General features: G+C 38.0%; 1 protein-coding gene across 2 annotated transcripts in view; it reads left to right on the top strand.

Moving 5' to 3' along the window:
• The window catches only part of MAP4K5 (mitogen-activated protein kinase kinase kinase kinase 5), a 126,516-nt gene that overhangs the window by 63,619 nt on the left and 37,381 nt on the right, over positions 1 to 25,516 (top strand). For both annotated transcript variants that reach the window (XM_070797392.1, XM_070797391.1), the window contains exons 10-13: positions 1,420 to 1,482; positions 3,485 to 3,566; positions 4,743 to 4,859; positions 17,264 to 17,342. In XM_070797392.1, the coding sequence (XP_070653493.1) occupies positions 1,420 to 1,482; positions 3,485 to 3,566; positions 4,743 to 4,859; positions 17,264 to 17,342 (341 nt within the window). The remainder of the gene's footprint in view (positions 1 to 1,419; positions 1,483 to 3,484; positions 3,567 to 4,742; positions 4,860 to 17,263; positions 17,343 to 25,516) is intronic.

Below are 25,516 nucleotides of genomic sequence, written 5' to 3'. Positions count from 1 at the left end.
TTAAATTTTTAATGTAAATAGTAAAGGTTAAAAAGAAAATCAGCAGAATAGGGGAAAGTATTCTCCCAACATATAATATTAATTATTGATATTTATTACATAGGTAACTCATTCAAAGACTCTAAGAGCAAAAGATAAATTGTTTATGAGCAAGTATCAGATACTAGAGAAACATGGAAAACTATTTAACCTCACAAGTACCTAAAGATGTATAAGTTAGTTCAGGGTGGGGAACACATGTACACCCATGGCTGATTCATGTGAATGTATGGCAGAAACCACCACATTATTGTAAAGTAATTAGCCTCCAATTAAAAAACTAATAACAACAACACCAAAAAAAAGATATATAAGTTAAAAGATACCTGCTTTTAGCTGGAATGCTGATAAGTACAGACCTTTAGGAAAATAATTTGGATGTTATTTGTTATGAACAGTACAAATGTTGCATTGATTCTATACTTGTGAAAATTATACTTAGGAAATAATTCAGGAAAAGTCTAAGAATCTGCTTCAGGCTTGCAGGGGGGAAATCTCAATGTGCAGTCATAAGGGCAGCTAATACATATATATAAACCAAAGCAGCATGGGAAATTGATTATCAGGGAAAAAAGCAGAACATAATGTTACCTATTATAATAATTTAGTAATTGGTTAATATTTAGATAAAGACTGAAAAGAAAAGCAGAAGATTTAAAATAATGTCTTAGGGTGAGAGGAATATAGACTTTGTTCTCTTCAATTTTCTTTTATATATGAATCATCTGATTTTTAAAAAGAAAAGATCTTTGGTATTTAATAAAAAAGACTAAGAAGTTTGCTTGAAAACATTGGAGTTTTGTAGGAAATACTGAAATAAAACTTCCTTTTAAAATCCTTCAGTCTTCTACCCCCACAGTCCATTAAAAAGATTGGTCAAAGGTTAATTCGTGGAGAAGGAAGGTCCTCTTGTAGGTTGATTTCTGTTTCATTCAAAAGGGGAAACAGATAAAGAAGTGGATATGATTTGCCTATTCACCCAAAATAATTGTAGGGGCTAAACATACAACCTAATGTTAGAGTAGTATATCATCTCCGTGTGTTAACACAATGATACACAATTATATAGACTTATGCTTAAGATATAATACTAGTTATATATGTAACAGTATGATAGAAAAAACCTTCTCAAATGTTTAGTTGCTTTGCCTTGTGAATAAGAGCTTATTGGAAATTTAAATATCTTCTCTAGAGCCAGGAGAAATTTTCCGTAAGGTATCCAAAATATAAAACATTAATTTCCATATTCCATATCAGTTAAATCTTGAGTACCTACATATGTAATAATCTTGCATAAATTCATTGCAGAATTGATTCTGATTATTGTATGTAATAATAAAAGTGTTTTGTATTGCTCTTTAACTGAAATTTTTATTCCAGGGCCCTCTTCTTAATGTCAAAAAGTAATTTTCAACCTCCAAAACTAAAGGACAAAACAAAATGGTGAGTTATAGATATGTAGATTTATAGAATTTTATGACTGAAAGAGACAGAGGTTTAATTCCCTTATTTTAAAGATGCTAAAGCTGAAGCTCAGAGCATTAAACAGTTTCCTTAAAGTTACATATCTAATTTACTTGGCAGAGCTATGACAAGGATCTAGGTTTATTTCCTGGTCAGTATTCCATTATAATGTACTGCTTTGGCAGCTTGAATAGGAGATGTAGTGGGGAAATGATTTCAAATGAATACAGTAAGATTTTGGAGACTCATTTTGCCTGTATTCCTTTACTTCCAGTAATTTCATGTTGACTTTCATGAGAAGTAATAGGACACAGTTTCCCAGATACAGTGACACTTAAAATCAATCATCATTGGCTTTTCTCTACCTATTTTCCCTAACATTAAAACAGTTATTACTCATTTGCATCCTAATGTTTTCTCATACAAAGTAAAACAACTTGCCAATTCTTATAGTCCATAAGGATGTCTTCAATTAGATGATAAACACTGAAAATTATTTTTCTGGTAATGTCTTCCCATACATTTAATAAGAGAAACTTATTGTACAAATTAAAGTTTCCAAATTCTTAAATTTAGTGATTCTTTATCTATTATACATGGATCTCTTGGGAAATCTCGGGAGATATATGAGCCCCTGGAATTATTTATGTGTATTCATTTTCTTCTGGAGGGACAATCCATATTTTATTTCAGATTCTAAAAGGCCTGTCCCCAAAACAAGTTCTAAACTACTTTTTTAATGCTTCATTGGCCTGCCTGTGCATAGTATTATTTAGGAGCCAGGCCATTCTGGGGATAGTACCAGGAATGAAAGGCAAATCACACTGTAGAAGTTAAGGAGTTTATATCCTGCTGCTAGCTGTATTCCTTTGTATTGACACTGTTTTGTTTTGTTTTCTCTTGTTCCTTGTAAGCCTAAGTTCCTAAGCAACTAGAACTGGAGGACTTTATGGCAGGAATGACTGAATATTCATTCAAGGATGAATGACTGTTAGCTAAAATAGCTACATTCATAGTGAGATTCCAAAACAGTTATTACCATTGAAGTACCTTTGCCAGTCTTAGGTACTTTCTCACTCCATGATATGAGGACCACAAACTACCAATGTTATGTAGGGATTTGATTTCCCTAAAGAGAACTGCTTTGTCATTACTGTCATTGGTAATGACTAAGGTTATTCTTTTTGGTTCTTGCCCAGTCTTTGCTCCTGTGAAATCTTGGCAATGGTACAATACCTCTCTTTGTCAGTAATTCATAATCAAAATGCAGTTCCTTTAATTAAGTAATTAATTTTTTATTAGTTCATTTTTTGTCCATGCCACACAACTTGCAGGATCTTAGTTCCCCCACCAGGGACCAAACCAAGGCCCATGGCAATGAAAGTGCCAAGTCCTAGCCACTGTACTGTACTGGCAGGGAATTCCCAGATTCCTATATATCTTCTTTTCCCCATTTCATCAGTATAGGTGGCAGGAAAACTCTGGGTTACTAAGATCACTCCCTCTTCTTTTCCCTTGTTCCTAAGAAATTCAGTGACTTTTTAAAGGTATAAACAGTCTGTTTAATTACCCACCCTACCTTGATGCCACCTAACAATTTGCGTGTAGCAAAACATTTATATATCATATAAATTAAGCAGTGAGAAAAGGTCATTTTGATTCCTAAGTGGTTATAACACAAGGTTATTAACCTTATAGATGACACACCTACCCATTTCTAGCTTTTAGTGTACATTTTAGAGGTTATATATATTAGTATTCTGTTCACTAATTGTATTTTACTTAACAGCTGAACCTGATATATTTTCCAAGGAAATACTCTGTTTTGGGTTTAGTTTTTTTATTTACATAGAGCTAAGAGGCCTAAGAAAAAAATCATATGTTTTAGTCTTTCTAACTGCTTGTAAGTTAATTTTATTTAGTAACACAAAAGAACTAATATTAGTGAAATATATTTGTACATGTCTCTTTTTATTTGAAGGTCATCAACATTCCATAATTTTGTCAAAATAGCACTAACCAAAAACCCCAAAAAAAGACCAACCGCTGAAAGACTTCTGACTGTAAGTCATTGAATTTATAGGAGTATTTTCTATAGTCATGCATTAGTTAGGCATATCACTAGAACAGCAGCATTTAGGTTTTTAATATAAACGTCTTTTAATATAAACGTGTGTATTATAAGCTTTGTGAGACATATAGTCTGTTGTGTCACCTCAGTTTTGCCACGGTAGCACAAAAGCAGCCGTAGCCAAGCAGCCAAGAAGGGTATGGCTTTAATACCCAATAAAATTTTATTCACAGAAGGAGGCAGTACACCAGATTTTGCTCATGGTCTGTAGTTTGCCCACCCCTGCCTTGGAGAATGGAGAAGGCAATGGCACCCCACTCCAGTACTCTTGCCTGGAGAAACCCATGGACAGAGGAGCCTGTTGGGCTGCAGTCCATGGGGTCACTGAGGATCGGACATGACTGAGCGACTTCACTTTCACTTTTCACTTTCCTGCATTGGAGAAGGAAATGGCAACCCACTCCAGTGTTCTTGCCTGGAGAATCCCAGAGACGGGGGAGCCTGGTGGGCTGCCGTCTATGGGGTCACACAGAGTCAGACACGACTGAAGTGACACAGCAGCAGTAGCAGCAGCCTTGGAGAAAGTCTTTAAAATTTTGCTTTCATCTAAAACTAATTGATTTTCTCTGTTTTGGTTTCTTATGTAAATTTATAGAATGCTCCTGTGTATGTGTTTATAAAATACTTTTATATTAGGAAAAGTTGATTATAACAATCTAAGAAAACTTTGTTTAAATGTTATAAAAATTATGTCTTTCTATACTAACATAATTTTATTGAATTAAATATATGTAAGCATAGACTATACATGTTTTTTTCTTATTGTGATATGGACTTTACCACAATATTTATTTGCATGTGCATAATGACATGTGTAATAAATGTCATTGTTATAGCCAAGGTTGTAATTTGGCAGCCTAATATAGATTAGTTAACTTTACATAGAGAAGTTATTCATATTATAAACTAACCTCACAATAATTCTTTAGCATTGTAATATTTAATTATGGATTCTGATTAATATTTTTATAATACATTCTCTATTAGCACTGGTAGGCTTCCATATGCTTATCTCTGATAGTTACTAAATGGAAAAGAACAAATAACAGTTTCTATAAGCCATAGATATAAATGCATACTCATGAAGTTTTGTTTTGTTTTTATTTAGCATACATTTGTAGGGCAGCCAGGTCTCTCTAGGGCCCTGGCAGTTGAACTGTTGGACAAAGTGAATAATCCAGACAACCACACACATTACACCGAAGGAGACGATGATGACTTTGAGGTAAAGAATGTTTGCAATCTAATAATTGAAAATAAATGTTTAATGTGGCCTTAGAGTTTGTTTTTTAATTCACTCTTTTAAGTTAGTTAAAATAGATTTAGTGACAGATCAATTAGCAATGAAGACTTTACTTGTCTTGCATATAATTACTAATTGATAACTTCTCTTAATCCTAGTTCTGGGAAGGAACTAAGATTATGATTCTTCCTTGCACGATATCATTTTATTTACTTAGTTGGTTTGCTTAAGGTTATTAAGCGGTAGGTACAATTAGAATCAGATCTGTGCCTTTATCTTCCCAGAAATCCACAAGTGTTTTCTCTTCTCTTTAGACCTCAGCTTCTGTAGTGAGAGTTTGGTCTTCTCTAAAGAAAAAGGACATCTATTTCCATGTAAATACAGGTTCTAGGAGTATTGCTTTGGACTAAGAGAATGAAAATTTAGCCAGAGCACTTGTACCATATTATTTTTCACTAAAGAGACTCCTTAGAAAGCCATGTGGTCATTTTTTTAGTTTCTCTGTTTACAGATGATTGGTGGTAGTTTAGTCGCTCAGCTATTTCTGACTTTTGCAACCCCATGAACTGTAGCCCACCAGGTTCCTCTGTCCATGGGACTTTGCAGGCAAGAATACTGGAGTGGGTTGCCATTTCCTTCTCCAATACAGATCATTAACAGGATACAAATAATTTTTTTAAATTAAGCTGAAGTTCCCATAGAAGATGTTTTCCAATAAGTATTAAAAATTATTATTTCTTATATAATTACATATTCATAACTATGCTTTCTTCTCTGAAAATATTGTAGAATTATTTGAATATATTATATTTAACAACACAAGTTCTAAATCAGGAATGAGGGACTTCCTGCCCATTGTCAGGTTTATGCCTCTCTATATATAATACAAATGTATTTATTTACCAGTATCTTTTTCTCCTTTTATATTCTGTTTTATTTCTGTCTCCTCATTCTTTCTTATGCTTTTATTTCCCTTTATACCTCTATCTTCAATTCTGGTAAGACTATAGAACTAAGCTTTATGTGTTGTTACTTACTGAAGGAAATCTTCTACTTCATGAACTTAAGTTTTAAATTATTAAGTATCGTGATAACTACTAACAGTCATTGGGTAGTCTTTATGCACCAAGTATTAGGCCAAATAATTTCCATGTTAACTCATCTAATACTCAGAACAGTCCTTTGCAATAAGTACTATTACTATTCCCATTTTACAAATAAGAAAAGAAGAAAGAATACAAGTAATTTCATTTCCCCAAGATCATATGCCTAGCAAGTAGTGGAACCAGGATTTGGATTCAGGCAAACCAACTTTAGAACCTACTCTTAGTTAATATACCGTCACGTTTATATATGTACTTTTTATATAAATAGAAATAGTCATTAAACAGTCCTTACCAACTAGTCATTTTCTAGTATATAACATAATCTTGTCATGTAGTAAGGTACCCTGTAAATATTTTATTGAATGTTAAATGAACTTTAATTGAAAATATTAAATAACCCAGTCAGAAAGATATTTTAAAATTTAAACCATCATTCGCAGACTTGTAATAATTAATGAATTTAATCTCTTAAAAATCAAAATTGTTTTGCTTAAATATAGCATATTACTTGATTCCTCAATTAATGTTTTACTGGTTATGAAAACAACCAAACTCCACTTTCATTCCCCACGATATTTTGCCAGGTTTTCTAAATCTACTCTTACTTTGGAACTGTAATGATATCACCATGCTGTTTAGTCCTTGAAATGCAAAACCTTGCTCCAGGCAATTGAAGAAACAACAGTGGATGACATTGACATAATCCCTGTCTTCAAAGAGCTTACAGAATGGTTTCCATGGAAATTTAGAAATTACCAGCAAACAGTTGATAAGTGTAATAACTGTTATGGAATGGAAATACAGGGTGATATGCAGGCATATTTTTGAGACAGGAAAGGACTCATTGAGGAAGCAGTGTGTAAGCTGAAAACCTGAAGGATTAAATACAGAGATAGTAATTAAGAGACTGATCAGAAGTGTTCTGAACAGAAGGAATAATAGCATGTTTGAAAGCCTTGATAAGAGACATGGTATGCTTTAGGAACTAAAGAAAAGTTAGTCTGTTAGAGCAGAGAAAAAGGAAGAAATTTGGTGGGAGATGAGATTATAAACTAGATATTTCAAGTAAAAATAAATGAGAGCTTTAATCTAAGGGCAATAGAAGTCATTAAAGGGTAAGGGAGTGATATAATCAGATATGCGTTTTTGTTTTTGTTTTTGTTTTTTTAAGATCTCTGACTTTAGATTGATGGTTTCATTCCTCAGGTCCTCATAAGAGACTTTTGAAGTTATCCAGGATAGAGATACTGATATTTTATAGTAGGGTGGTAGGGCAAGGATGGAAAAAAATGAAGTAATTCAAGAATTATATGAGAGACTGGTGACCAAATGTAGACTTGAGGGTGGAGCCTGATAAAAGGATTACTCCCAAATTTTTACTTGAACAGCTGAATAGATATAAAAGTGCCACTTGTTGAGATTGAAATACTAGAGTAAGATCAAATATGGGAAGAAAGGTGAGTTCAGTTTTATATATGGTAATTTTTATATTGCACAGATTTCCAAGTGGGAGGAAGGCCTAGGACAGCTTCCTGAGATTTCTCCCTTAAATTAAAAAATCTAGTATCCTAAGAGAAATGGCAAAGGAATAATAAAGAGCATTAAGAGACAGAAGGAAAGTTTCAGAAAGAATACTGCCTAGAAGTTACATTAAAGAAATCTTTGGAATTAGGTGTGTTTGACTACTTTAAAAGGATAATTTAAAAATACTAGAGGTGAAGCCAGATTGGAGTGGTTTGAAAGATAAATTTATTTATGAAATTTAGTTGTGAAAGAGGAGAGTAAGATAGAACAGTAGATAAAAGAAAATGAGTTGGTGGTGGATTTGTCTGTCTTCTCAGTTCAGTTCAGTTGCTCAGTCATGTCCGACACTTTGCAACAGCATGGACTGCAGCACGCCAGGCCTCCCTGTCCATTACCAACTACTGGAGTTCACTCAAACTCATGTCCATTGAGTCGGTGATGCCATCCAACCATCTCATCCTCTGTCATCCCCTTCTCCTCCCACTTTCAATCTTTCCCAGCATCAGGGTCTTTTCAAACGAGTCATTTCTTCACATCAGGTGGCCAAAGGATTGGTGTTTCAGCTTCAACCTCAGTTCTTCCAGTGAATATTCAGGGCTGATTTCTTTTAGGATGGACTGGTTGGATCTCCTTGCAGTCCAAGGGACTCTTCTCCAATACCAGGTATTGGAGTTAGGTATTCTTCTCCAATACCACAGTCCAAAAGCATCAATTCTTTGGTGCTCAGCTTTCTTTATAGTCCAACTCTCACATCGATACATGACCACTGGAAAAACTGTACCCTTGACTAGACGGAACTTTGTTGACAAAGTCTCTGCTTTTTATTATGCTATCTAGGTTGGTCATAACTTCCCTTCCAAGCAGTGAGCATCTTTTCATTTCGTGACTGCAGTTACCATCTGCAGTGATTTTGGAGCCCCAAAAAATTAAGTCTGACACTGTTTCCACTGTTTCTCCATCTATTTGCCATGAAGTGATGGGAGCAGATGCCATGATCTTAGTTTTCTGAATGTTGAGCTTTAAGCCAACATTTCCACTCTCCTCTTTCACTTTCATCAAGAGGCTCTTTAGTTCTTCCTCACTTTTTGCCATAAGAGTGGTGTCATCTGTATATCTGAGGTTATTGATATTTCTCCTACCTGTCTTCTACCTCGCTGTTTTTTTGGCTATTGATTGATTGTTTTTTATGTGGGGCTAAAAAAGTTTAAACAGCATCTTTATGAAAAGGATCCAATGGTTAGAGATAGAAGAATCTAGAGAAGCAAGATGAATAGGCACAGTCCCTGAAAAGGAAGGAGAAAGTGAGATCTCGATTATAATGAAGGACTTAATCTTGAAGAAACACTTCTTGAAAGGCTTTCTTGGGAAGTGTTGTCTAGAGAGTGGAGTAGAAAGACCTTGAGCTTATCTCCTCCCATCCTTGAGCTCCCCTCCTCCAGTGGGCACACCAATTGCAAGTATCTATGATAATGGCCTGAAGACGAGCATAAAAGATTTTCTACAACTGAAGATATGAAAAATGAACCACAGTGAGATGGGTAGGAGAGGCAGAGACATAATATAGTCAAGACCCACCTCCCTCGATAGGCAGCCCACAAACAGGAGGATAATTACATTTGCAGAATTCTCCCCGAGGAGTGAAGCATCCAAAACCTATATTGGGCTCCCCATCTGGGGTGTCCTGCACAGGGAAGATGGGCCCCTTAAAAATCTGGCTTTGAAGGTCATCCTTCAAAGGACTTGTGTGCAGGAGAACTAGAGGACTGTAGGAAACAGACTCTGCTCTTATAGGGCGTGTGTAAAATCTCAGATGCACAGAGTCAGTAATTTGAAAGGAACCCACCTGCAGATCTTGGAGAACCTCTTGGAGTAGCAGGAGACAACTAGTAGTCCCCCTGAAGATACAGATGCTGGTGACAGCTGAATGTAGGAGTTTTTTCTACCACTAGGACACTGATGCTGACAGGCATCATTGTGGAGCCCTCCCTCTACCCTACTAGTGCTGGAGGCTTACCCAGCCACTGGCAGACTGGCGCCAACCCCCAGCTTCCCTGTCTCCATAGCTAGCCACCCTTGAACCTGGCCCTGCCATCAGTAGTGTAGCATAAGCTCTGGGACCCTGCCCCAGGAAGGTCATAGCAGCTGACTGGGCCAGGGGCCAGGCCTACCTACCAGCACGCCCAGTGGTCAGCCTTGCCACAATAGAAGGGCCCAAACAGGCCATATACAGGGCATGCTTAGAGTATAGAGCACTGCTGTCCAGAGGGGTGTGCTGCTGGGTTGCATAAGATAACACTTACATAATGCCACTCCTCCCAAATTCAAGAAACATAGCCAATCTACTTAATACTTAGAAATAAACACAGAGAACTAGGCAAATAGAAACAGAGGACTATGGTCCAAACAAAGGAACAAGACAACCTCAGGAGAAGAATTAAACAAAGAAAAGATACACAGTCTGCCTGGTAAAGAGTTTCAGGTAATAATCATAAAGATACTCAATGAATGTAAGAGAGAGATGGAAGAACATAGTAAGAATGTTAACAAAGAATTAGAAAATATAAAGGGGAACCAAATAGAGCTGAAGAATACAATCAGTTCAGTTCAGTTCAGTCGCTCAGTCTTGTCCAACTCTTTGGGACCCCATGAATCGCAGCACGCCAGGCCTCCCTGTCCATCACCAACTCCCGGAGTTCACTCAAACGCACGTCCATCAAGTTGGTGATGCCATCCAGCCATGTCATCCTCTGTCATCCCCTTCTTCTCCTGCCCCCAATCCCTCCCAGCATCAGAGTTTTTCCAACGAGCCAACTCTTCACATGAGGTGGCCAAAGTACTGGAGTTTCAGCTTTAGCATCCTTCCTTCCAAAGAAATCCCAGGGCTGATCTCCTTCAGAATGGACTGGTTGGATCTCCTTGCAGTCCAAGGGACTCACAAGAGTCTTCTCCAACACCATAGTTCAAAAGCATTGGTTCTTCGACGATTAAGCTTTCCTTATAGTTCCAACTCTCACATCCATACATGACCACAGGAAAAACCATAGCCTTGACTAGACGGACCTTTGTTGGCAAAGTAATGTCTCTGCTTTTGAATATGCTGTCTAGGTTGGTCATAACTTTCCTTCCAAGGAGTAAGCATCTTTTAATTTCATGGCTGCAGTCACCATCTGCAGTGATTTTGGAGCCCCAAAAAATTAAGTCTGACATTGTTTCCACTGTTTCCCCATCTATTTCCCATGAAGTGATGGGACTGGATGCCATGATCTTCGTTTTCTGAATGTTGAGCTTTAAGCCAACTTTTTCACTCTCCACTTTCACTTTCATCAAGAAGCTTTTTAGTTCCTCTTCACTTTCTGCCATAGGGTGGTATCATCTGCATATCTGAAGTTCTTGATATCTCTCCCGGCAATCTTGATTCCAGCTTGTGCTTCTTCCAGCCCAGCATTTCTCATAATGTACTCTGCATAGAAGTTAATTAAGCAGGGTGACAATATATAGCCTTGACGTACTCCTTTTCCTATTTGGAACCAGGCTGTTGTTCCATGTCCAGTTCTAACTGTTGCTTCCTGACCTGCATATAGGTTTCTCAGAGGCAGGTCAAGTGATCTGGTATTCACATCTCTTTCAGAATTTTCCACAGTTTATTGTGATCCACAGTCAAAGGCTTTGGCGTAGTCAATAAAGCAGAAATAGATGTTTTTCTGGAACTCTCTTGCTTTTTCATGATCCAGCGGATGTTGGCAATTTGATCTCTGGTTCCTCTGCCTTTTCTAAAACCAGCTTGAACATCAGGAAGTTCACGGTTCACATATTGGGAAGCCTGGCTTAGAGAATTTTGAGCATTACTTTCCTAGCGTGTGAAATGAGTGCAATTGTGTGGTAGTTTGAGCATTCTTTGGCATTGCCTTTCTTTGGGACTGGAATGAAAACTGACCTTTTCTAGTCCTGTGGCCACTGCTGAATTTTCCAAATTTGCTGGCATATTGAGTGCAGCACTTTCACAGCATCATCTTTCAAGATTTGAAAAGCTCAACTGGAATTCCATCACCTCCACTAGCTTTGTTCGTAGTGATGCTTTCTAAGGCCCACTTGACTTCACATTCCAGGATGTCTGGCTCTAGGTGAGTGCATACCATCGTGATTATCTTGGTCTTGAAGATCTTTTTTGTACAGTTCTTCTGTGTATTCTTGCCACCTCTTCTTAATATCTTCTGCTTCTGTTAGGTCCATACCATTTCTGTCCTTTATCGAGCCCATCTTTGCGTGAAATGTTCCCTTGGTATCTCTAGTTTTCTTGAAGAGATCTCTAGTCTTTCCCATTCTGTTGTTTTCCTCTATTTCTTTGCATTGATCGCTGAGGAAGGCTTTCTTATCTCTTCTTGCTATTCTTTGGAATTCTGCATTCAGATACTTATATCTTTCCTTTTTTCCTTTGCTTTTTGCTTCTCTTCTTTTCTCAGCTATTTTTAAGGCCTCCTCAGACAGCCATTTTGCTTTTTTGCATCTCTTTTCCGTGGGGATGGTCTTGATCCCTGTCTCCTATACAATGTCACAAACCTCCGACCATAGTTCATCAGGCACTCTGTCTATCAGATCTAGTCCCTTAAATCTATTTCTCACTTCCACTGTATAATCATAAGGGATTTGATTTGGTCATACCTGAATGGTCTAGTGGTTTTCCCTTCTTTCTTCAATTTCAGTCTGAATTTGGCAATAAGGAGTTCATGATCTGAGCCACAGTCAGCTCTTGGTCTTGTTTTTGTTGACTATGTAGAGCTTCTCCATCTTTGGCTGCAAAGAATATAATCAGTCTGATTTCGGTGTTGACCATCTGGTGATGTCCATGAGTAGATGTAGAGTCTTGTCTTGTGTTGTTGGAAGAAGGTGTTTGCTATGACCAGTGCATTCTCTTGGCAAAACTCTATTAGCCTTTGCTCTGCTTCATTCCGTATTCCAAGGCCAAATTTGCCTGTTACTCCAGGTGTTTTTTGACTTCCTACTTTTGGATTCCAGTCCCCTATAATGAAAAGCACATCTTTTTTGGGTGTTCTAAAAGGTCTTGTAGGTCTTCATAGAACCATTCAGCTTCTTCAGCGTTACTGGTTGGGACATAGATTTGGATTACTGTGATATTGAATGGTTTGCCTTGGAAACGAACAGAGATCATTCTGTCATTTTTGAGATTGCATCCAAGTACTGCATTTTGGACTCTTTTGTTGACCATGATGGCTACTCCATTTCTTCTAAGGGATTCCTGCCCGCAGTAGTAGATGTAATGGGTCATGTGAGTTAAATTCACCCGATCCAGTCCATTTTAGCTCACTGATTCCTAGAATGTCAACATTTACTGTTGCCATCTCCAGTTTGACCACTTCCAATTTGCCTTGATTCATGGACCTGACATTCCAGGTTCCTATGCAATATTTTTCTTTACAGCATTGGACCTTGCTTCTATCACCAGTCACATCCACAACTGGGTATTGTTTTTGCTTTGGCTCCATCCCTTCATTCTTTCTGGAGTTACTTCTCCACTGATCTCCAGTAGCATATTGGGCACCTACTGACCTGGGGAGTTCTTCTTTCAGTATCCTATCATTTTGCCTTTTCATACACTTAATGGGGTTCTCAAGGCAAGAACACTGAAGTCATTTGCCATTCCCTTCTCCAATGGACCACATTCTGTCCGACCTCTCCACCATGACCCTCCCGTCTTGGATGGCCTCATGGGCATGGCTTAGTTTCATTGAGTTAGACAAGGCTGTGGTCCTACTGTGATTAGATTGACTAGTTTTCTGTGATTATGGTTTCAGTGTGTCTGCCCTCTGATGCCCTCTTGCAACACCTACCATCTTGCTTGGGTTTCTCTTACCTTGGACGTGGGGTATCTCTTCACGGCTGCTCCAGCAAAGCGCAGTCGCTGCTCCTTACTTTTGATGAGGGGTATCTCCTCACCGCCCCCCCTCTGACCTTGACATGGAATAGCTCCTCTAGGCCCTCCTGCGCCCGCGCAGCCACCACTCCTTGGAGGTGGGGTTTCTCCTCCAGGCCGCCGCCCCTGACCTCGGACGTAGGGTAGGTCCTCTCGGCTGTTCCTGCGCTGTTGCAGCCTGGCGCTCTCGGCCGCTGCCCCTGACCTCGGATGCGGGGTAGCTCCTCTCGGCCGCCGCCCTGCCGCCCCTGACCTTGGACGTGCAGTAGCTTCTCCCGGCCGCCGCCCCTGACCTCATACGTGGGGTAGCTCCTCTCGGCCTTCCTGCGCCGTCACAGCCTGGCACTCTCGGCCGCTACCCCTGACCTCGGTCGTGGGGTAACTCCTCTTGGCCGCCGCCCCTCGGGCATGGGGTCCTCCCAGCTTCTGCCCCTGACCTCGGACGTGGGGTAGCTCCTCTCGGCCGCGCTCTGTGCGCCATCGCAGCCGCCTGCACTCTTAGGGACAACTTAGTGAGTAAACAGCAACAACAAAGTAATATTCCACTGAATATGTATATATCCTTTTTATCCATTAGTCCATCAGTGGACACTGAGGTTGCTTCCATATGCTGGCCTTTCTCTTTTTTTCTTCTGGGATCCCTAGAATGTGAATGTTAGTATACTTGATATTGTTTCAAAGGTCTCTTAAACCACCCTCATTAAAAAAAACCTCTCTTCTCTTTTTCCTCTTCAGCTTAGTAGTTTACTGATCTAGTAGATTTGGTTATATGGAACAGATCAGTAAACTAGAAGACTGAATAGTGGAAATCACCTAAGCTGAAGAGGAAAAAGAGAAGAGAGGTTTTTTTTTAATGAGGGTGGTTTAAGAGACCTTTGAAACAATATCAAGTATACTAACATTCACATTCTAGGGATCCCAGAAGAAAAAAAGAGAAAAGGCCAACGTATGGAAGCAACCTCAGTGTCCACTGATGGACTAATGGATAAAAAGGATACATACATATTCAGTGGAATATTACTTTGTTGTTGCTGTTTAGTCACTAAGTTGTATCCAACTCTTTTGCAACCCCATGGACTGTATCCCATCAGGCTCTTCTGTCTGTAGGATTTCCCGGGCAAGAATACTAGATTGGTGCCATTTACTTCTCCAGAGTTTCCCTGGTGGCTCAGACAGTAAAGAATCCACATGCATTATGGAAGACCTGGGTTTGATCCCTGGGTTGGGAAGATCCCTTGGAGAGGGAAATGGCTACCCACTTCAGTATTCTGGCCTGGAGAATTCCATGGACTGTATAGAATCTGTAAAGAGTTGGACACAACTGAGCAACTTTCACTTTGCTTCTCCAGGGGATCTTACCAACCCAGAGATCAAATCCACATCTACTGCATTTGCAGGTGGATTCTTTACCACTGAGCCACCAGGGAAGCCCCAGAATATTACTCGCCCATTAAAAATAATATCTTCCCATTTTTGACACCATGGATGGCTCTAGAAGCTATTATGCTAATGAAATAAGTCAGAGAAAAAGGCGAATACCACATGATCTCATTTAAATGTGGACTCGAAGAAGCAAAACAAAATAAAATGAAAACGGACTCAGATACAGAGAAGAAACAAATGTTTGCCAGAAGGGAGGCTGTTGAGTGTGGACAAAATAGGTGAAGGGGATTAAGATGTACAAATATCCAGTTATATAATAAATATATATATTAGGGTTATTTTACACAACATAAAAAGCATCTGGTCAATAACATTAATTTTGTATGGGAACAGATGGTTACTACACTTACAATGGTGATTAACTTCTTAAAGTATACAAATGTCAAAAAATTCTGTAGTACATCAGAAGCTAACATAGTATTGTGCATTAATTAATATTTAAACTTAACAAAAAAAGAAAAGAAATACTAATTTCTCTTCTCCAGGGGATCTTCCCAACCCAGGGATCCAACCCAGGTCTCCCACATTGCAGGTGGATTCTTTACCAGCTGAACCACCAGGGAAGCCCATTGAGGAGAATGGATGGGTTAAATGACTAAAGAAATGTTTGAGGGTAACACTGAAGCCTCAGCAAAGATTAATTTTCAATGTGTAATTTTCCTCCAGCAGTCATTGGTACCCAGATATAAACCAGTTAAATTCCTCCAGGGTTGTCATTTTGGTATGCCAGTGTAGAAAAGGATGGCAGGGAGTGAGAATCAAATTTAGGATATATGCAAGAGATCGCTTGAAATTATGGACCACTACATCTAAAGTGGATAGGAAGAAAAGTGAAGATAGAAGAAATGCATAAGGAGAATGAGAAAGTAATGGATTGATGGACTTGAGATTCGGTGTGAATATTTAAAAATTATTGGAGTAATGAGAGAGTAAGCTCAAAGGATGAGAAGTTTGGAGTATGATATGAATTCATATATCAGACCTGATGACAGATTCCAGGGTATGATTTTAATAGTATAGAGTCCATTGAAGTGTGGTAGAATGTTTTGAGAGATAAGGTCAGTAAACTCTAATCCAGCGCAATGGGCTTTTGAGTCCTTTGGTATGATAGTGGGTCTTAAAGTAGAGAAAAAGACATATGACCGTTGTCTGAATCATTAGTGAATGAGAGTGAGTCATCAGAAATTTAATAAATAGAGGTTGAACTGAACACATTGTTTCAAAATATCAGGAGCTTATTCAAAAGGGTGGAATAGTAAGCTTTCTCACTTGGTTTACTACAAATCAATCCCTCTCCGTACTGTATTTCTGCTGTCCATACCCTTTTACATACTTAATCAGGTTACTCTTAAAACTGACTCTTGTGATAGCATTCCCTTTCTGTAAAATCTCCAAAAAATTCTTTTGCCAAGAAAATAAAATTGAGAGCTCTAGCCTGACATTCAGAACCTTTCATGATCTGGCTTGCTGCTGCTAAGTTGCTTCAGTCGTGTCCGACTCTATGCGACCCCATAGACGGCAGCCCACCAGGCTCCCCCGTCCCTGGGATTCTCCAGGCAAGAACACTGGAATGGGGTGCCATTTCCTTCTCCAATGCATGAAAGTGAAAAGTGAAAGTGAAGTCGCTCAGTCGTGTCCGACTCTTCGCGACCCCATGGACTGCAGCCTACCAGGCTCCTCTGTCCATGGGATTTTCCAGGCAAGAGTACTGGAGTGGGGTGCCATTGCCTTCTCCGATGATCTGGCTTATCCTCCCTCAAATGTCTTTCCAGCTTGTCATCTCTTCACTTAATGTTCACCACATTCAAATAACCAACTTCAATTCCCCTAAACACTCACAATTTCCTTTTTTTCTTGCATCACTTTGTTCATATTGTTTGTGCTGTCTGAAATGCTTTTCCCACCTTGCTGCGCATTCAATGCCTACTTGTCCTTCAAGGTTTCACATTAGATTACAACTCTGTCATGAAGAATTTCTTTAACCCCTTCCAATGGCAGTCATCTCTCCTTCCCCTGGGCATTAATAGTGATTTTAATGACTGCCACTTATTCTTTTCTAGTGTTTTAAGTATTTGTGTATGTTATCTTCCTAGATTATAAGCTCTTTTGAGGATAAGATTTGCATCTGATTTTCCTTGCATCTCTTCAGTGTATATACCCTATACCCTAGGGTTAGGGTATACAGTATAAATGTGTGTGGAATAAATGAATTAACTTTTAAGTATCTCATATTCATTTTTTAAAAAATTTATCCTTCAATTTGCTTTATTAGTAGGTAGTCATGTCTGTCAATAAATAAGAATTTAATTAAAAAGAGAAAGTTTGACCTTCTAACTTTGTCCCAGAAATTCTTTTAAGTGTATATATTATGTTTATATTCACAGCCCCATGCAGTCATTCGTCATACCATTAGATCTACAAACCGGAATGCCAGAGCTGAACGGACAGCTTCAGAAATCAATTGTATGTGTTTGGTATACATTTTCAATTGGTGGTTTTGGAGGGTTGAGCTGGGTGTTCTTGTGGGATTTTTTGTAATAATAAAATCTCAGGCCATCTGTGGCTATATACACATGTAAACAGGATACCTCTGAAATAAAGGTTGCTTTTCTGGTTGTAATGAAATTCCCTTGGTTTACAATTAAATAGTTTTTACTTTCTAATTATAAACGTAATACATGTTCATTGCAGAAAATTTGCAAAAAGAAGAAAGTAGAAAATTAACATTGCCAATAATCACATCACTCAGCACCAGCCCACAGATAATATTTTGTTGAATTTCCCTCAAATTTTTTCACATGTAGTTTTACATGGCTAAGTTTATACTATGCATAAAATTTTGCTTAATATAGTTAGAAGTATTTCCCATATATTAGCCTAGGCTTTGTAACTGTTATATTTAATGGTTTTATCCTCCTGTATTGAGTTGATGTATTGTAGTCCCTATTGTTGGATATTTGGGTTGGTTTCAGTTAAGTCAGATTAGCACCAAGGTGGATATTTTTTTAAATGCATATTTAAAAGGAGAAATTGATTTTTATTCAATAAATCATTGACATAAAAATGTTATATTAACAATATTTGTCATTTTAGCCACATTAATTTGGAAGAACAGATTTACAAAGAATTTTTAGGATGAGTATACTGACTTAAGTGCATAATTGTTTCAAAAAAATTTTTAAGTATTTTACATTAAAATAGGCTCTAAATAAAAAATATAAACCATAATGGAGGAAGATAGTTAGAATGATTGCCGATGTGTATTTTGTTTTCTTGAAACCAAACATTTCTAGCTTTCTGTACACAGCTTTGGAAATCTAGGTCAATGGAGAGTTAGAATGTCCTTCCCATATCTGTTATTTCAGTCGTGCATTTTCATAATTAAACTCATAATTCAAGATTTTCTGTCTTTGTTAGTCCCAGATTGCTGATACTTTTTTATGCTATCTTCTTATACTATCCCCAGCAAACTCTGGGTTTCAAATACCAAACAGAAAAGCAGCTGTTTATTTTTATATTTTAAAATAAAGCTATTATAAAGCTATTTTCTGTATTTTATGCAGCTGTATAGTATTCAATTAATGTAGTGTAAATGTATCTTTCCTTGTATAGCTTTTGTTTCTGGTGTCGTTATTTAGTAACGCCTTCCTGATTTTAAGGTTATAAAAGGATTTTCCTGTTGTTTGTTTTTTTTTGTTTAATTTTTTATAATATCAATACTTAAATCTTTGATATAAGGTATTATTTGCTAAAGATATGAAATATGAATTCAACTTCAGTTTCATTCTAAATATCTACTCATTTGCCTTGATACTATTTATTAAAAACTTAGGTTTTCACTAATAGATTTGCTATGCCATCTTTATTATATACTAAGTTGCCACCTAGATTTTAGGGCTTTTTCTGGAAATTCTATTCTCTTGCATTAATATACTTAGTCCTGTGCCAGTCACATACTTCTGATTGTTATGTCTTTATAATACCTATTAAAATATATTAGAAATAATTCTCCTCCTATTTTCCCTCACCCCCTCCACACAAACACACACACACACATGTTGTTGCAATTCCTTTTTATTATATCTGGCTGTTATATTTTCCTCACATAAAACATAAGAATCAGTCTATTGAGTTGAAAAAAAAAAAAAAAAAAAAAAGCACCTCTCAGCATTTTTACTGAGATCTCATAAGTTTGTACGCTAACTTTGGGAGAATTGACATCTTTATAATATTCTGTCATCTTAATCAAAATAAGCTTCCTCGGAGAGCTCAAAGCTTAGTTATTTTATAAGTGTCCAGAGTACTGATTCCTTAGTGGAATTTGCCCTGTGTGCTGCAAGTACCAAACAGAAGATGGTAGAGTTGAAGGTCGTTTTATTGGTCTATCTTTAAATTCTCCCAGGTCTTCTTTTGTGTCCATCAGGAGTGTTTCATAGTTTTGTTTTTGTTAATAGATTTTATACATACCTTGTTAGTTCTGTTCTTAGTTTTCTGTTTCAGCTTTTTAAATTAAGCTAGTAACTTACATACAGTAAAATGTTTAAGTGTACTGCCCAATGAATTTTTAAATTTGTATACACTCATGAAACTACCACCCAGATCAACATTATCAGAATCTCTGAAGGATTCCTCATGCTCCTTCACAATCAACACCTTCCCATCTCCCTGTATCCCCTTGCCTTCCCACTGCCCTGGTTAATCACTATTCTTATCTCATCACTATAGATTGGTTTTTATATGGTCTTGATCTTCACATATATAGGATCAACTAATATACACCTCTTTTGCCTGATTTCTTTTGTTCAATATTATGTCTGTGAAAGTCATTCATGTCATGTGTGCCAGTAATAGTTTATTGTTTTCACTGTAATGTAGTATTTCATTGTATAATTATAGCATAATTTATTCATTCTTCACTTGGCTGGCATTTTATTTGTTTCTAGTTTTGGGCTATTATGATTACTGTAATCATCCTTATTGTGTGTTTTTAGTGGACATAAATAATGGTTATCAGTTCAGTTCAGTCACTCAACTCTTTGTGACCCCATGGAATGCAGCACGCCAGGCTTCCCTGTCATCACCAGCTCCTGGAGATTGCTCAAACTAATGTCCATCGAGTCAGTGATGCCATCCAACCATCTCATCCTCTGTCGTCCCCTTCTCCTCCTGTCTTCAGTCTTTGCCCGCATCAGGGTCTTTTCCAACGAGTCAGTTCTTTGCATGAGGTGGCCAAAATACTGGAGTTTCAGCTTCAGCATCAGTCCTTCTAATGAATATTCAGGACTGATTTCCTTTAGGATGGACTGGTTTGATCTCCTTGCAGTCCAAAGGACTCTCAAGAGTCTTCTCCAACACCACAGTTCAAAAGCATCAATTCTTCAGTACTCAGTTTTCAGATTTGGCCTAACCTAAGACCACCAGAGTATAGTCCAGCAAAGTCAGATTTATTGACTCGTTGCAGTGAGGGAGAACACACACCAGAGGAACCATGGAACATCTCATTAAATAGGAAAAGAAGAATTAGAGAGTTTGGGGGGAAAGTGGAAATTGAGTAAAATTTAATTAAGTAAAATTAAGTGAAAACTTAGAGCAAAGTAGGGATGTGTGTGAAAAGATCTATACTGTAAAAATAGATTCAGAAGCCTGTTTCTTTGGAAACTTGAAATGTTGTATTCAGAAACTCCTTTAGTTGATGGTCTGTATCTACGTTGGAAATTAAAGCTACTGCTCTCTATCAGTGACTTAAATCTTCCAGGTGAGAGTGGAATGGTTCATTTTAATAAACATGATTTAATAAAGCAAAGTTTCTGACCGTCTTTGATTTTAGAGACTGATATTTCTCAATAGGAAAGCAGAGATAATTCAGAGAGGGGATCATCATGTGATGCTTTACCTATGCAGGATATCCTTGGGAGAAACATTGTTTCTTCTTTTGACTTTGCATTTGAATTTGTGTCTGTCTTCCCAGTCTGATGAATGGTCAGGCAGATTACTGTCTCATTCTGATCCAGATATGGGTGTATGACCTGAATTTTCTGTTTTTTAAAAAAAATTTTCATTTGAAAAGCCACTTTTTGGTTGAGTCCAGTTGATACTGAAAGCTCAGCCTCTGTGCACAGGTGCCAAATCAAATCTCAGAGACAGAATTTTGGGTGAGATAGAAAAGAATAGCTGTATTGCTTTGCCAGCCATAGTGGGACACAGAGAGCTCCTGCCCCAACTGTGTGTCTCAACCTGGGAGGAGTTTTATAGCACAGTGGTTCAAGGGTGGGTGAGGTTGCTGGTAAGATTAGAGTGTGTGCAGGGCCTCCACTCCTCTAATTTAGCCTCAAGGAATCTTCTTGATTACTTGATTACTTGTGTGTGCAGGGCCTCCACTCCTCTAATTTAGCCTCAAGTAATCTTCTTGATTACTTGATTACTCTTAATGAAAGTGAAAGTGGAGAGTGAAAAAGTTGGCTTAAAGCTCAACATTCAGAAAATGAAGATCATGACATCTGGTCCCATCACTTCATGGGAAATAGATGGGGAAACAGTGGAAACAGTGTCAGACTTTATTTGGGGGGGGGGCTCCAAAATCACTGCAGATGGTGACTGCAGCCATGAAATAATAAGACGCTTACTCCTTGGAAGAAAAGTTATGACCACCCTAGACAGCATATTAAAAAGCAGAGACATTACTTTGACAACAAAGGTCTGTCTAGTCAAGGCTATGGTTTTTCCATTGGTCACGTATGGATGTGAGAGTTGGACTATAAAGAAAGCTGAGCACCGAAGAATTGATGCTTTTGAACTGTGGTGTCAGAGAAGACTTTTGAGTGTCCCTTGGACTGCAAGGAGGTCCAACCAGTCCATCCTAGAGGAGATCAGTCCTGGGTGTTCATTGCAATAACTGATGTTGAAGCTGAAACACCAATACTTTGACCACCTGATGCAAAGAGCTGACTCATTTGAAAAGACCCTGATGCTGGGAAAGATTGAAGGCAAGAGGAGAAGGGGACAACAGAGGATGAGATGGTTGGATGGCATCACCAACTCAATGGACATGAGGTTGAGTAAACTCCAGGAGTTGGTGATGGACAGGGAGGCCTGGCAAGCTACAGTCCATGGGGTTGCAAAGAGTCAGACATGACTGAGTAACTGAACTGAACTGAACTTTATCTTCTTGATGAACTAATCTGATTCTTTTAATATACCCTTCTGTGGTATTTCTCTGCTGTGAAGAGTGCTGACCTCTTGAAAAACCTTAAAGACTTTGTTATATGTGTCCCTTGAGGTGGAACCAGGACCCTGCCCCAAGACCTGCACTATTGTTTCCTGGCTATCCCCCTCCCCCATCTTTACATCCCTTCCCTTCCCAGGTTGAATCTGCCCTTTGGAACTCCGGGAACATGGGGGATGCCCAGAAAGGCTTCTGTGCCCAGCATCCCTATAGGGTCCTGCTTGGTTTCACAGTTACCTAGAAAACCAACTAATTACAAAAAATTGGCACCAAAGGGGATTTGAGAGGTATCAAAAAAGAAAATAACTGCCCAACTATTGGTTTAAGTGTATGATTTTAGATGACTCACAAGTAAATTTTAGCCAGGTATTTGGACTGATACCAAGGGCTGAGGCTACACAGAGCAGTATTAAGAATAAAGACTCTACAGAGGTAACAAGTAGTCTGTCCACAATCCAGAACCTTCAACTGGCAAGGAGGAAGAAAAAACTGTAGCTTAAGAGCTATAGTATGCACATTAAAGTATGAAAATCAGAGTCTTCTATCATCTTGTTCCATTGGACTTGAACAAATGATTCTTTTCATATTGTCATCAGCTTGATTCAACACATTTGTGTAGAAATTGCCTTCTTGTAGCCATCTACTTCTGAAGATTGTCATCTCCAGTTTGAGATTTCCTACTGAGACCATCTTCTGTTGATTTGAATTGGCCCATGTCTCTGTAATTAAGACAAATTAAAACAAGGATCATTGCTCTGTTTTGCCATTCTATTAATTATTAACAATACCTGGCAAGATTCTATTTATTGAGTTTAGAGAGAAGTTCCCCAGAAGACAGTTTCTGAGTTCTAAATCATAAAAAGATTATTTCAGAGGAAACACTGCTTGGATATGTTTGAATATAAAACTGTGTACTGTACAGGTCTCAGCTATATTAGTCTGTGATATTGTAGAAACTGGAGTTGGGGGCAGTATTCTTCGATGTTTAAGATACTCAGTTTTGGGTTTATTGAGAGAGAGTTAATGGGCCCCTGAGAAAGTTGACCTCACTTTCATTCAAGCCAAACAAACAAACAAACAAACAAAACCCATTTTAGGCTAAGGAGGTCTAAGAATTTCTAAAAGTTTATCCAAGTTAAGTTTGAAAATTCCATTTGTCCTTTTTATTTTACATGAAGACTAAGAATGATTAAGGTGATAGAGATTTTGAGGAAGATTTATTGTCTCACAAACCTCCTTAGTAATAGTTATAGACAAGTGAGTGTTTACTAGAGAAGTAATTAGAATTTTCCCAGGTAGGAAACAAAAAGTAAGACAACATCTTTTTGGCCATTATTAAGGTTGAGCCTTTTTAAACAACCTTTAAGCCACTCTAATAGATATACAATAACCAAAGCAAAAGCCTTTGTTGTCAGGAAAACTAGTTTTGAAAATTTACCTGACGAATAGCATACCCATGTGTTCCTCAACATTGGTATTTGTTAAGCTGCAGGTTGCAACGCAATCCATGACATCAATTCAGATTTTTTTCTAAGGCACAAAATAGAAAACATTCAACTGCATCAGTTGGACTAATAGGTACTATACTATAAAACTTTTGTGGAATTTGTTTGTTGTTTTCTTAGCAATTTGACGGTGTCAAGTACAAATTGAGGGTTTGAATCCCTTTGTGGTTGCCATAACTGTTGACTTTTAAAAAAAATGCACAACATGAGATTTAAGTTTTTTGGGGGGTAAAATGAAGGCTGCAGCCTGGGAGACAGCACCTCGGATAACTCTCAGAAGCTGCTCCAAAAGAGTTATGGGGGAAGGACAGTATATTTACGATTTTGGTTAAGGGGGCATACATGCAATCAAGCACATACTTAAGTAGAAAGTTTCTGCTGGTCTCATGAAGCTTCTGTTATTCACAAGAAGCAGTCATCACCATGAAGGATTTTAGTGCTTTTCTAGGTATGAGGAGATAGAAGAATTGGGCTTTTGAAAAATACCTGTCTGATGACTTGTCCTGCCAGCCCCCTACCCCTACCCTGAGCACAGGGTGCTTCATTTCTGCTCTCCACGTTAAACTCCTTCAGGGGGTGTGCCAGGTCAGCAGCTGCAGCAGCACATGATTTAATCCTTGTAGAGATAGATGTGTGTGTTTTAGCCACTCAGTTGTGATCTGACTACAATCCCATGAACAGTATGTAGCCTACCAGGTTCCTCTGTCCATGAAATTCTCCAGGCAAGAATACTGTAGTTGGCTGCCATTTCCTTCTCCAGGGGATCTTCCCGACCCAGGGATGGCAAGTGCCAATTTGTAGTCAAAAACTGTGATGTGCCTAGATGCATTTTTGTTTTTATTTATTTGGTGTTAACTGAGTTTCTTAGATCTATAAGTTGGTATATTTTATTAGCTGTATAAAATTTGGGACCATTATTTCTTCACTTTTTCTGCCCTAGATTCTCTCTTCTCCTTCTGGGACTCCAATTACATGTTAGACCACTTGATGTTGCTTCATAGGTCACTGAAGCTCTGTTCTCCCTACCCCCTGTTTTTGTTCTCTGTACTTCAGTTTAGTTTCTGTTGCCCAGATTTTAAGTTCGTTGATCTTTTTTCCTGTTGTATTCTGTCTGTTATTTAAGCCTATCAGTGAATTTTATTTCGTATATTGTATTTTCTGGATCTAGACTTTCATTGATGTAGATAGATTGATAGAAAAATAGATACATGGATAGATGGATAGATGGATGATACATACATGCATACATGTATATACACACATACATAGTTTTTATCTCTCTACTGACAATTTCCATCTGTTTACTTATTGTGTCCATTTTTGCTAATTTCAACAGCTGTGTCACCTCTGAGTCTGTATCTGTTTTTTAAACTGGTTATGATTTTTATTTTTTTTCTACTTACTCTGTAGTCATTTTTTATTGTATCTTGGATGTTGTGATACAACATTAAATGTCTGGCTTTTGACCTCTTTATTTTAAAGAGTGTCTGAAGCATAAATTAGTCCTTTCAAGGCCTGTCTTAGATTTTACTACAATATTCAGCAGTTTCTCCTCTGGGTGGAAATTCATTTCTTTCCTTTTACTGTGTGATCACTAAAATTTGCATTTAGCTCACAGCACTGTGTTAGCTGTTTTCTGACATACCTTGCAGAGTATTGCTTTGCTTGTGGGCAACTTAGTATGCAACCAAAGATTTCTCTAAGGAGACTTCTTGGTATAGTTTTAGAGTTCCTTCTTTGTTCAGTTTTCTCATTTCTGGTATTCTGCCCTTCAAATTCCCACTGTCTCAGAAGCCCCAAACTATTCCTTTTTCCTGTGCCCAGTGAAACTGTCTTTGGGTTCTGTTTTCTTAGAAAGTGAAATCGTTAGTTGCTCAGTCATGTCCGACTCTCTGGAACCCTACGGACTG

The sequence above is a fragment of the Bos indicus genome, chromosome 10 (assembly GCF_029378745.1).
Source record: "Bos indicus isolate NIAB-ARS_2022 breed Sahiwal x Tharparkar chromosome 10, NIAB-ARS_B.indTharparkar_mat_pri_1.0, whole genome shotgun sequence".
NCBI lineage: Eukaryota > Metazoa > Chordata > Mammalia > Artiodactyla > Bovidae > Bos > Bos indicus.
The sequence above is the reverse complement of the archived record's forward strand: the minus strand, read 5'-3'. Positions and strand labels throughout refer to the sequence as shown.